The sequence below is a fragment of the Melospiza melodia genome, chromosome 6, assembly GCF_035770615.1.
Source record: "Melospiza melodia melodia isolate bMelMel2 chromosome 6, bMelMel2.pri, whole genome shotgun sequence".
NCBI classification, from domain to species: Eukaryota; Metazoa; Chordata; class Aves; order Passeriformes; family Passerellidae; genus Melospiza; species Melospiza melodia.
The window spans coordinates 74,868,503-74,882,358 of record NC_086199.1 but is presented as its reverse complement, the minus strand read 5'-3'; the positions used below and the strand labels follow the sequence as shown (position 1 = coordinate 74,882,358).

The 13,856-nt window shown below is 39.9% G+C and overlaps 1 protein-coding gene across 5 annotated transcripts in view; it reads left to right on the top strand.

Moving 5' to 3' along the window:
- The window catches only part of SMOC1 (SPARC related modular calcium binding 1), a 127,400-nt gene that overhangs the window by 73,808 nt on the left and 39,736 nt on the right, over positions 1-13,856 (top strand). For 4 of the 5 annotated variants that reach the window (XM_063159236.1, XM_063159232.1, XM_063159235.1 and 1 more), the window contains exons 6-7: positions 6,122-6,211; positions 11,126-11,206. In XM_063159236.1, coding sequence (XP_063015306.1) covers positions 6,122-6,211; positions 11,126-11,206 — 171 coding nt within the window. The remainder of the gene's footprint in view (positions 1-6,121; positions 6,212-11,125; positions 11,207-13,856) is intronic. The other variant, XM_063159233.1, reaches the window with a different exon arrangement.

The window sequence follows — 13,856 nt, the reverse complement described above, 5'->3', positions numbered from 1 at the left end:
TTACTGTAGAACTGCCTTTAGAACTTAGACAGTAAAAAGGACTTCGGATTTTAGAGAGATTCTGTCTGAATCTCAAGATTCAATAGTTTTAAGGCCACTGAACCCCAGAGACTAGAGCATTGCTATTAATGAGTGCTGCTCCAGACTGCTTTTGACACGTTTGCTTTTGAAGGACCAGACCCAGGAAGAGGGAGCTCTTTGTTTGTGGTCAGAATAAACTCATTGTACACCCAGACAATTAACTCTTCAGTCGACTTGCCAGCCTCTGTAAAGCACTCCGCTCCCCTCTCTGTCTACCTCCAGTTCTATTCAGACACTTAAGCACACCAGTGTTTTTTGTTTATTATTCTGAAAAAGTCCTTCACAAGAATAGTCGAGCAGATCAACATTGTCCCCCCAGCAGCATTTATCTCCGCCTGGCAGTGAGTGTGTCAATCAGGAATCAAAAAGCCAAACAGAGGAGGCTTTGAATTGTGTCACAGGGGTCAGAGTTACTTCCAGCTGTCTGTGCATGGGATAGGCTTTCTTGCAGGGCGAAGAATTGTGCTGCCAAACAAACACTGAGTACATTGGACCACAAAGTCCTTGGGGCTTCAGTGGCTTTTTTCATGTTGATGCACCTGCAAGGGAGATGTGAGAAGGAAGTGGGGGGAACTAATGCCTTCCAGAAGGCACAGGGAAAGGCTCCTTATCCTATCTGGTTGATATCTGGAATGCAGTGCTGAAGTAAAGGCTGCCCACATCCATATGGCATACAGAATAGTTGATGTAGGAAGAGAAAAATTACTGCAGTGACAGTGCAAGTCAACCTTTGCACTCAGGAGCCCATTATGCCCCACAGAGCCCTTCAATGTTTGGCACTTAGGAATATTTTCCCCTTTCTAAGCAAAATTTTGCTTCAGTTGTCCATGTTCAAGTGTTTGGAGGTTGTTATATCCAAAGGCAGCACATTGCTGCTGTTTCTTAAAATTAAAGCAAATAAGAGTGAGAATGTGGCTTTTGCTGATTTGGTTTAAAAAGCTGTTTTTTTGTTTTTTTTTTTTTTGTAACAGCTGTGGGATCTCCATGCATAGAAGTGGTTGGACTTGATGATCTTAGAGGTCTTTTTCAACTTAAATAATTCTATGGACAGGAGTGTGAAAACTTGGCAGGGAGGTCTATCTGCACTGGTGTGTTTCTATTTCAGCTGCTTGCGTAAACTTACCTTGATTGGCCAGATTGAAAGGATTTTCTTTGCATGAATGCTAACTTTCTGCACTTATGTTGGCAATATATGTCTGTACACAGAAGTTGCATAGACTATTAAAATAATTATGACTTGCTGAAATTGTTTCATTTAATGTAGGGAAGGATTGTGGTTAAGGCAACAATTTGCACCTCCCCTGCAATACTAGAAAGGGCATGATTTTTGTCTAAGACCCCATGCAGTGCAAACACAGCACACAAGTTTTGTTGTCTTTTTTCTTTTTTTTTGTTTTTTAATACTTTAAAATACTCTGGATCTGGGGGTAATACATAAAAATGTCAGAGTCAAAACTGCATCTTCAAGGTTCAGGAACTGCATGGATACGTGGAACCTAATTGACCTGGCAGCTCTTTGTTTGTCTGCCCGGAGTTACTAAAGCTGCAGGAATGAGTATGTATGACTTGAGTCCCTCAGGAGCACTGGAGCCTGGGAAAGAGCTTCTCTCTTGCTGTAGACTTGACAGGTTTGCTGAAGGTGGACTTTGCTGTGTCGAACAGGACCTGCTTAGAGTTCACTCATTGTCCTGGCTCTCTGTGCTCCAAGTTGCCTATTTAGCTCCAGCTGTGCTCTCTAATGACTCAGCCAAAACCAGATGATGGTAAGTGAAGGAGCCACTTGACACTGGAAGAAGGCTGCCTCCTCCCAGAGCAGAGCTATGCACTTAAAATTGTCATCTGCTTATTCTATCAGTCTGACTCAAGTCTGGAAACCATTGATGTTCAAGCTATAGACTTTAAAAAAAGATTAGACTTTGTATACAGCTTAGATGATTGACTCCATAAACACCTGTGCTCTTCAAAATGGAAGTAATGTTTACAGATTGCCTCATGGATTCCAGTCAGAACATAGCATTAGCCTCCCACATCACATCTCCTACCCAGGAAAAATATACTCACTGGGCAAGTCATCTGAGTACCTGCATCATCACATTAGCAGACCAAGACCTATGTGCTTCCCCAGCAACATCAACCTTCAGTACATCACTTTTATCTCCTAACTTTTCTCCTTTCTACAGCTTCCATTAGGTAGCTTGAGTTGAGAATGGTGATTCACAGCAGCAGGCAGTTATTTCACATTTTTCCATAGTAATAATGCTTTTTTATGTCAAGGAGTTTGCTTTTCTCCTGATGTAATCTAAGTTGCTCATGGCCTTAGTGCTTGTCACTCAGAGTAAAATGGTCACTTTAACAGGTGTCGTCCTTCTCCCTCAACTCCAGTGTACGCTACAGTCATTGCAGATGTGGATGCTTGCTGGATGTTTTGCAAGGATAAGACATGGGGAAAGGTCTTCTAGTGAGAGCATAAAGACTTCTTGCCCAGCACTAGTAGTAGATCAGGATGTGCAGTAATTGTCCCTGTTTCAAGTCAATGTCAGTCAAGCGCAATAAAAACTGTTCTTGCTTATGAGCTCCTGACAGTAGTAGAGGAAGTGGAATTCTGGTTTGTATCCGAGATACCTTAATGTGAAAATGCCTTAGGGAATCTTATTTAGACCTGCCTGTTTCACTCTTGTCCTGTGGAAAGATAAAAATACCATTCTAAAGTTGACAGCAGTTGAGCAAGAAAAATCTGCTTAACTTTTGCAAGTGTACCCTAGGAAAAGGACACTTACTGGAGGAGTTTTGTAGCTTTAAAATATCCCATGAGGAGGTATTCCTGTGAGTGACACTGTCTGTAGACAGTGGTCTTGGAAAAAGAAAGTGGGTCTTCATGCTGGGTTGTAAAACTTGGAAGAGAAGTTTGCAGTGAACTCCTCCTCAAGGCTCGGAAAATATTCTGCAACCAAGGGATGTGGTTCTGAATTACATGAGTTCTGATCTGGAGCATTGCTATCTAGAGGGATTAGGAAGTAACACTTGATCTCTTTAATCTCTGTGACATGCTGTGCATAAGGAACTATTGCAGTGGCATGCCTGTTTTGAAAGTGTGGAATTTAACAGCTCTTTGAAGAAAGGAAGATACTGTACCCAGTGAACATACTTCATTGCCTTTGTACCCAAAGTAACAGCATTATGTGCTTCTCACATAGTATCACAGGAGACCTTATGCCTCTTGAATAGTGAGGGGGTTTGTTCTTTGTTGAAATTTTTATTTAAGGAATACAAAATGTTTTTTCAAAACTTTCAGCTATGTAAAATAGAACTTATGCCTTGTTTGTGAGGAGCAAACAGGCCAGTGGAACAAATGTTCAGTGTGACAAATGGAGTATTGAGCAAGAGGAAAAATCAGATAAGAGCAGGCAAGTATTAGGGTGGTTTTTCTGCTGAGAGGGAACAGCATTGGAACTTGATGTAAGCTAATTTGGAACACTGAGAGTTACTGAAAATTCTCCAGTTTAAGAAAAAAAATTGGTAGTTTCAGAGTAAGAAGCTGGCAGCTGGCAAGTGAGCATGGTGTTTTTAATGAAGTGCAATTTTTGTCTTTTATGTGACTATTTCATGACCTTTAAAAAACAATCAGCAATATCTCTGGCTTTTGATTTTTGAAATATGGTGAATGTAATTACAGGGCTCTTGTCTATTGCATTTTTTTCTTGTATGTGTGATGAAAGAACTGTACTTCCTTGAACAACAGGGGAGTAATTATACTTCTCTCTATTTGCAAAGCCCTTAATACTGTGCTGGGTGCTGCTACAATGTGGACTTAGTGACAATTTGGCTTTAGTAATCCAGTAAGGAAATGATTGTGTAATCCATTCAGCCATTTTACTGAGATTATCTTAAACAATAGCTTTTAACTGAAGGGTTTGTTTAATACTCTCCAGTAGCTTAATGGCTAACTTCATACAAAAGCTGCTGCAGAATTCTCTTTAAGAAAAATGTATTTGACAAATTGTAATTGCTGCTGTGTTCCTTGCACATACATGAATGTGAAAGGATCCCCCTGAACCTGAAACAACCTGTGTTCTGCCAAATTTCAAGTAATGATTTGGATCAAGTGCTGTGGCTCAGATCCACTTCTAATTTTCCCCCATTGTTGGCTTCTAGGTTGCTGCTTTAAATCTGAAAAGCAATTCTGTAATTACTTGGTGCAGAAGCATTCATGAGAGCAATAAGAAACTTATTATTGCACTGGTCTTTTTTAAAAACCAGGTCTCTTCCTGTTTTATATAACTTGAGAATTATTCACCTTTCTATGAGTGTCTTCAGCAGTTTGGGGTTGGTTTCTCAATCTTTAAAGCCAGTCATGCTAATTACATTCTGTTGACTGCTTCATTTCAGTGTAAAGTGCCATCCTAAATAAATAGCAAGCCATAGCTGTGGCTCCTGGAGTCTTGCAAAAGCAGAGCAACTTATTCTAACATAAAAAGGGAAGATCAGCTATTTACTTTTATCCAAAGAGCCTTTAAAGGGCAAAACCTTCCTCCTTGTAATTTAAGAAGTATTCAGGATTTTTTTTCAAATCAGTTGCTCAAACTTTAAAAAAAATAAGTACTGCTTATCCAGGTTACTGGTAAAGCCCAATAACAGAAAAGCTCAGAACAAGAGCTGACTGAGGAATGGTAAGTATTTTTTCTTCCACATATTTTTTGTTACACTTGTAGTTTAGCATAAAACCAAATGCAGTGATGAAGAGGAACATGACAACGAGGTGTCTCTCTCATTTCTGTCAATGTCCTTTACTTAAGTGGATCTCTGAGGTTGAAATGGAATTATCAGCATGTTTTTGCTTTCTGTGAACTAGACTACTTTGTGTGGAAATGCATAAAATAAATTAACTGTGGAAGAGGTATTCGAGCTTTTCCTAAAAAAACTGCAAATACAGGTATGGGTGGAAAAAGTCTACAAGCTTCTGTTTTCCATCTCTGCCCTTCCCTTCCTCTTCCAATGGTCTCTTACTTTTGTGAATGGAGCTGATATAAGAGAAGGCTAAGGGCAGTTATTGCTTCCTCTAGGAAGGACTGTCCCATATACGTTTCCTCCAAAGTGTGTTTGCCCTGTGCATCTGATGGTCATGGAGACAGAAAGCCTGGCTTTCCTGGCATGGACTCCTCCCTCCAACAGATTTTCACTGTGCTACTTTGCATTTGAGGGTACTGCCCACTTTGCTGCTTAGTGTCATTCTTGCCAATAACATATGCAAAGAATAGTTACTAGAAATTGAAGATTTTAAGTCGCTGCATTTCCAGCAGGAAAAAAGCCCAATTCTAGATGTAGTAGGCTGACCCTGGCTAGGCACCCACCAGAGCTGCTCTGACACTCTGCTCTGCAACTGGATAGGGGAGAAAATGTACCAAAATTTGTGAGTTAAGGTCCAGGAGAGATCACTCACCAAATACTGTCATGGGCAAAACAGACTCAACTAAACCAGAACCTAATGTAAGAGAAATTATTGTTCCACAATTTTCCATTGGAAGACACTGCCACCACATTGCAATTAGAGAACATCTTGATGCAGAGATTGTGAATAAAAAAGATTTGCTATTGACCGTCCCATTCTAACACCTCTGCAGTAAATACTGGTGCCAGTTCTACACAGGTAAGTTTCAGAAGAATTTTTCTTTTGAGTAAAAGGAGTGAGGAAAAAGACACAATAGGACAGCAATCTCCAGAACCTTTGCTGTCTCGGGAAATGGCCTGAGTAGCGTAAAGCTTAGTGTAAAACTAAACTGTCCTGAAACTAAAAAGGCAATTAATTGCCTTCTGGGGACACTCCCAGGTGATAAACACCAGTGGTTTGAGGAGGGAGGGGGGAGGCTTTTTAAGTGTACCTAAAGGGATTGGTGCATATTTAATGTAAAATGTTATTGCTTTCAGCATAAAATGATTTTGTTCTGTCTGTCTTCTCTCTTTTCCGGACTTGGCCGGGCCATGTACAAATCCCAATCATTCAACAGTACTGGAGAGTAGATAGTATTTACCTCAATAATGGTAGTTTCTTTTCGATTCTTTCTAACCCTCAATTCAGATGATGGTTCGAAGCCAACGCCTACGATGGAAACCCAGCCTATTTTCGATGGAGAAGGTAAGAACATCCCTTAAAATAACAACAAAAAAAGCTACTCCCCTCTTCCTTTTCTCTAGGATTTATGGTTCAAATGCTTTCTATATCCTGCAAAGCAGACAAGCCAGTGAATCTCATAAATTATCAAAATTTTAGAGTGCCCTTGGGACCTCAGGCATTTTCTCTAATCCTTTTACATTCTCCCCAGTTTTCTGGAATCTAGCAATAACACTAGTTGATCAGACTCCAGGTGTAATTTTGGAGGAAAAAGTGTGTCCCAGCAAGTAAAAAAAAGGTGCATCCAATCAGAAGTGGCCACTTCCTTTAAGCTGTCCTTACCCCCTTGCTATCTCCACTCAGATGATGCTAATACTGGGAGTTTCTTAACCTCTGCAGTGTGTTAGAGCTTCACAAAGGAAGGATAATGCTAAACCACAGCTTCTGAATGTTGACTTGGAAGAAAATTGCTGGGAGGTTTCTTTATTTAGCAAATGCTTTCATTGACGCACATACTATTTAAGCAAATGAAGTCATTGTCCTGGGCCCACTTTAATTCATGGCCCACCCAGGCAGTTTCCTTCTCAAATAGGCAATCTTGCAATTGTATTATTTTGGAGAGGGAATATCGGACCTTAGTCTATTGGAAGCCTTTAAACAAGGATAAAATGGCTGTCATCACAGAGGGTTCAAGCCTTTTATACATACAAACATAAATACCAGTGGGAATAGTGCTCCTTTGGTAGTGAACAGGCCTTACAGAAGCTGCTTTTATCTTGAATATTGCTTGGAAGCAGTGCCTGTTTTCTACAGGTTTAAACCTACAACCATTATAGTGAAGCTATGGGCTAAAGTACGGAGCACTCTGTGACCCATCTGAAACTGTAGACCATAAGGCAGTGAGGGAAAGCCTATACATTTTCATAGGGCACTGCTGTACTTTATTCCTTTTTTAAACTGGATCAAAGGCAGAAATGGAGACTACTGAGCAAGAGCTACTTTTCTATTGATATTTCCTGCTTTCTTGTAGAAACGGGTGCTGTGGTGGGGTTTTATTGTTGCTAAAATAAACATATTTAATGGCAAGATGCTCTAGTCCTATCACTTTGCATTTAGTGATCGTACATTTGTAGCAATCTTCTTGTGAGCTTTAAGAAACAGTAAAGCTCTCAGAGAAAAAACACTCTCAAATAAACAAAGGAGACTGAAGCCCTGCTGGCTCTCTCTTGTTTATATCAAAAGAGGATTCCTTCTGGCAGTAAGCTGATATTGTATTAAATTACTGTTGGCAATCACAAACTTCTGACCTTAGAAGTTTTCCCCTGAGAGGGTACCCATAGATATTTAAAGGAAGGAATGTGCTAGTAGAATGCAGGAGTGAGGTGATGTGGTTAATACAGCCTGGTCAGAAGCTCCTTCTAGGAGGGTTTAAACATTTTGGTCATTCAAATAGAAGTGGACAAAGTTCTTGAAGTGGTGTAGTGAACACACCTTTTCTGGTTCTTCTGGTGATGGCAGAATCTGAAAAAAGTGTTATTCTACTTTCCATGAAAAACATTTTCAATCAAAACCCTTCACATTGATTTATAGGTGAACTCCAGTCTGATAAATGGGCTTGGACTGAATGATGAAAGATTGGCTCTCAAAAACATTGCAATATATTTATCAAGACCTTATCTCCTAGAGTTTCAGAGAGTATGACTAGTGCCATGGCCTCCTATTGTATTAGCAGTGTCCCTTATGACTCTGGAGAACAGATGGACAGGCAGGTAATCAGGCTATGCATCGATGAATAATCTCTTCTAAATTTGTCATTCTATATTTTGTCATCTCTATTAGTAAAATAGGACTGAGTAGATTTTGGTGGTGGCTGTAAGAATAAACAATTAATGGTGTTATTCTTGGGGTGTCTTGTGCAACACTTGGAGTTGGACTCTAATGGTTCTTGTGGGTCCCTTCCAGCTCAGGATATTTTAATGGTTTTTAAGTCCTGAGCAACCTACTCTGTTCTTGGAGCTGACCCTGTCTGGAGCAGAAGGTTGGACCAGACACCTCAGGATGTCATCCTGAACAATCCCTTGATCCTGTCTGAGCAAACATGTTGTGATACTTCACTAGAAGACTCTCCCAGTGGCTTGGGTAGGTCTTCCTGAGGAATGGCTTGAACTTGACGTCTGACATAAATGACAGAAAAGAGTGAAACAGTTATCCACTCACTCACCTGTCAGGTCTGAAATCTTCATAGATGTTCAAAGGCATTAAAGTTCAGATCCCATTCCACTTCAGTGAATTTGAGAACTGATGGGTTTCTGTAAACCTATATATTCAAGGCCAGGCAGCCAGGGTGGAGCTGGTACCAACATGAATGAACAATAACCATGGAGGGTTTTTTTCATGTTTTGCCTTTGGTACCTTCCATACACAAGGGGCTGACTTTTTTCAAAGGGCATTACATCCACTGAGCTGCCCCTGGAATGTGTGATAACTCTTGGACTTCAGCAACTCTAAGATGAAGATTCACCTTTCCCATGTTTTCATCTACATTAGAGGATAATGAAAATTCGCATTTCATGCATAAGTTCCCCGCCCACTCCCTACCATCTGCCCTGAGGGCATAACAGAGCAGTGCCAGAGATAATGTCAATCAGATAACTTAAACTCTCCCATCCAAAGTTTGAATCATAACACAGCCATCTCTCTAAAAATTATTTCATATTATTATAATGCAGATCTTAGAGATGTTTATAGTGAATCTTTTTTTAGGACAAGATTCTCCTCTGCTGAAGAGTGTTTTATTAATGTCCTTGGTATAGTTTTAAAATGTAATATTCTGTCCTGCACTTCTAGGCTATCTTATTTTGTTTTCACCATCTCTTTAGTTTCCATGTGCAAGGAGTAGTAATTTCCTTAAGATATATTCTTTACTCATCTCTTCTTTTTGGTAAACTTTGCCTCTTAATTCAAAGTGGGAATCTACTCTTTCCGCAGATCTGTTGCTCAGAGGTGCCTGTAATCCAAAAAGATAGCCAGGTTACTTGGTTTAAAAATACATATTTATGGTAGATTCCAAGGAATTAATTTCCTTTTCTTTATATTTCTCTTTTTTCACAGAATTGCTTTTTGTAGACCTTTCAGCCTCACTGAAAGATGTACACCATTGTATTTCTAAAGGCCTTCATCATTCTTCAGCATCTATTAACTTTGATTGTCCCTCATTTTTCAGCTGTAAACATACCTGCTCCATATAATGCAGAGTCAGAGCTAAATTTCATCCCAGATATGGGAGTTTAGGCCCCTTTTGGGGAGAACTACCTCAAGTTAAACATTAGGTAAGAGCTAGGAAGGGGAGAAGCACACAAGTAGAAATAGTCATTAAACCAAAGCATGTAGGTGTATGTATTTATAGAAGCATATGATGGCTGAATGTTGATAAAATAGTGTAGTGAAACTAGCAGATAAGGCAGTTTTTTGTATTCCAGCAGCAGTAAAAGTTTGTTTAACAGTGTTCAATCGATACCTCCTTGTGAAAAAAATGCCCTAAACACAATTACTATGATGGCTTCAATCAATGTGGCTGAAAATATTTAGGAAGGAGAAATTAATTTTCTTTTTTTTTCCATGTTCTTTTAATTTATAATCAGTTTTTCTTTACTCAGCCAGCTTCTCCCTTTGCTGAGCAGATCCCTGTATATGTGAAAAAGGAAGCAAGAAAACTCCTGTCAAAAGTTCTTAGAGGAACTTAAGAAAAACCTCAGGAACCTGAATTTTGTGGAAATTGAATTTTTTTTCAGAAAGTATCAGTCCTGAAAATGTCACATGAGGTGCTCTAGCCCATGATAGCAAGTACTGCTTTGCTCAGTTCTAATCAAATGCTGAGGTTATGTCATTTCTGTGGCTTAAGGCAGGTTCAGATATGTTTTGAAGTTGATTATAACACCTCAGAGGAGGTGCTCTAAGCACTTTTTTCCCCACAAATTTATGTTTGGATGTCTTGGTTAATGCATCAGACATGCTTTTCTAACCAAAACCTATTTCTTTAACAGACTTCCTTTCAAGTCTTTCCAGAAATATCTTCATGTCTCTGCCTATTTATTTCAGATTTTGTTGTTGCTTGTTTTAGGGAACTGACTGGGGCCAGACCTTCTTGGGCTGTTAAAACAATATTTAAGGTCTGGATTGACTGTTTAAAATCTAGATTTCTGGGGGAAATAGCATATACTATAGCACCCAATGCAATGTTTGTGATCTCTGAGTCTTGAGGAAAAAGGCTTTTTGAGAATTTAGGAAGTGGGGATTAGAGGGAGGAGAGAAAGAGTTTTGCCAGCAGAGATATACTTTCTGAAACAGGAAGATAATGAGAGAACCTTGTGGAAGATTTACAAATGATGGTTCACAAGAGTTGGAAGACCTCACCAGGGGATGAACCTGTCTGTACAAAGATGATAGATTAGTTATGGCATGATTGTGGCTGACATCTTGTTTTCTATGAAGAGAGACTGAGAGAGTTGGGGTTGTTCAGAAGACACCTTGTAGCGCCTTCCAGTCCCTGAAGCCAGCCTGCAAGAGAGCTGGAGGGGACTGCTACTACAAGAGCATGTAGTGACAGGATAAGGGCGAACAGCTTTGAGCTGAAGGAGAGTTGGTTTGGATTAGGTATGAGGGAAAAAACTCTTTACTGTGGGGGTGGTGAGGCACTGGAACAGGTTGCCCTGAGAAGCTGTGGCTGCCCCATCATTGGAAGTATTCAAGACCCAGTTGGATGGGGCTTGGAGCGACCTGGTCTAGTGGAAGCTGTCCCTACCCATGGCAGGGGGGTTAGAATAAGATGTTCTTTAAGGTCCCTTCCAGCCCAAACCATTCAGTGATTCTGAGTAACTAGCATGTGTAATTTTACTAGTTGCTGCAGTTTCCTTAAGGCTGTTATTTTTATTCTTTCAGAAATCACAGCGCCCACTCTTTGGATTAAGCACTTGGTCATCAAAGACTCCAAAATGAACAGCTCTAATGTAAGGAATTCAGGTAAGGTTACATCTAAAAAAATTATTATTTTAACTAGTCTGCAGCTCCTCACATCTGTTCTTGTTTCATTCTTTCTTCATGGAGCTATCAAGCTTCTAGGGTTACTTGCAGCCCAGGCTACAAAGTAATTTCAGATAAGGTCCTTTTTTGTGGCCAAAGGGCCATAATCAATGTGTGATGAAGGATGTTTATTTCCACAACACATAACTGGGGAATCTCTTAATTTCTTAATCTGTTAATTCATTTTAGTCATCTGTCATCTTTATTCTGTTTGCTGTTCAGCATGGGTATATGAACTGAGGCATTTGGCTAAGAGATCGGGGCAGTTGTTTTGGTCTAAGCAGTTGCAAAAAATACAAAAAGGGGCTTCTTTGCTAGTAAATTCAAGATTCTTCTCTGCAGGGGATATTTTTTGATAGAGAAATGAGCAGATTATTTCACAGCTAAAGGTGGTTTAATTGTGTGTGAGCCTACAAAAATGTTGAGATTGTTTTGTGGGTAGTGGAGTGGATGGAGGAAGACCAAAGCCTAAAAAACAGCAAAGAAGAGATCATGAACATGAATGGGAAAAGGAGAAGCAGGAAGACATAAAGTCAGAGCGTAAAATTTAAGATTGGAGATTAATGTGTGAGTATCAGCATCCTTCTTTATGGATGTCTTTCAGGGGAGAGCAAACACAGCTTCTGGTTTTTGTCAGCTGCTGGGACAACCAGCAACTGGCAGTATAATTGAAGGTGACAGTGTAATATTAAAATTCTTTATAATGGGTCCTACCTATCTTGGAGACCAACTTTCCTTCTAATACGGAAAACCTCGTAGCTGTAATGGAAAGAAAAGTGAATGCTAAGGGGTTGCAAAGGGACTTGGGAGCAGGAGGGTCTGTCTTCCACCCTTTCCTGGCCTGACAGAGCAAAAGTAGGCTGGCTTTTGTGTTGTAAAGGCAATCACTTTGATTGTTTAGTCAAGAAGCTGCCTGATGTGAACTGGAATTTTGTCCACAGAAGGGTTCCTTGTGTGACTTTGCTTTTGCTCACTTTTTTCAGTTGTTTCTGATGTCAGTTCTGTTACTTAAACAAAATTATTGTGAGTGCATGCTACAAATGAAAAATAAATGTTCATGTGGAAAATTCAAGAGCTGTGTAAAAGGTGGTTTATAGAGCAAGCTAAAAAAAGACGTGGTTCATCTGACTCAGCCTTACTGATTGCTCTGATGCTCACTTACTGTAGGGTCTCATTAAAAGACTGGGTTGCCAACTTTTATTCCCAAATTTCCCCACTGGGCCATACAGATACACATCCATTTCAGTTTCTTACAAATTATTAAGAAATACTGCCTAGAGCTATGGTTTAGGTGTTATAAAGTGTGGGCTACTTCAGCCTTTTTCTTTCAAAAAGTGAAGCCTAGTCACCTTGTTTGGTATCTTTCATTCTTTTCATCCCTTGTAATATATGTTAAAGGCAATGTACAGTAGGTAGATCAAACTGCAGAGAACTGGGGGGGATAATTATCATTTAGAATCATGTTTCTTCAAGTGTCTTTGAGTCTGTCTTGGCTGTAGATGATGAAACAGCTGTCATGAAATGGGCATGCAAAACTAGGGGATGTTTTTAATTGCCTTTGGCCCAACTTGAAATGCTAATGCTTAGCACATTTCCATTTTTAAAATTTATTTTTAAAGGGTTAGGATAACTTTTGCTAGCACAAGATTTAGATTCTTCAGTTTGTTGTTGCCTCAGCTGTATTGTCTATCCAAGCTTACACTTACAGTCTTGGAGCAGATATACCTTTGTATGCTTTTGCAGCAGTTTAATCACTGAAATTGGAAGTGAGAAAAGAGTAAAGACCTGGTAGGTTATCTAATCTACTGCCTTAGGGCTAGTGAATGTTTATACTGTAAGGAGAGCAGCATTTTCTACTGTACCATAAATGCCTTAGATAATAAAGATTTTATTTCTCCCCTGCGGAAATTGCTCTGCTCTCTGAATTCAATCTCAGACTTTTTTCTTTGGTAATATCTAGCCTAACTCTTTACTTCCTAATCCTTGGAGCTCGTATAGTGAAATGCAGCTCTGATCTCTCTTCTCCCTGTGGTGATTATATGGCCCTGTCCTTTTCAGATACTGCTGTCAGAGGATGTGTGCTGTTCTCTAATCAGCACTGACACTGGACATCTTGGAAAGCAAAGCACCATTGCTATGTCAACCATGAGGAGAATTTCAGAATTGCTGTATGGAGTCAAATAGACTCTTGAACTTGCTGTCATTGTCTCTGGTCAGTGTTAGGTGAGCCACCCACTAGGCAGCTGAGCATGGCAGAGCTGGTTGCACCCCATGTAATACATGCTGCCTGTATCCTGTGAGGGCTGCATTTGAAATCTGAGAATTCCGTCTTCTGTTTAGTGTTTACAAACAGAAGAGGTTCTTCTGAAACTGACCTCTTTTTTTGGAGCACTTACATTTTGTTTGGCATGTGTAAATCCTAATTAAGCTAGGCATCAGGAAAAGCAGAGTGACTCCAGCCTGGTGATTAGAGCACTTGACTGAGAATCTATATGTCTCTAGGCATTTTGCCAGTGAGTTTTTCTATGCTCAGTAAAAGAGCATTGCTAGGAGGGATTGCTAGTGCTGTTACCCCAGCCCACCTTAAAGA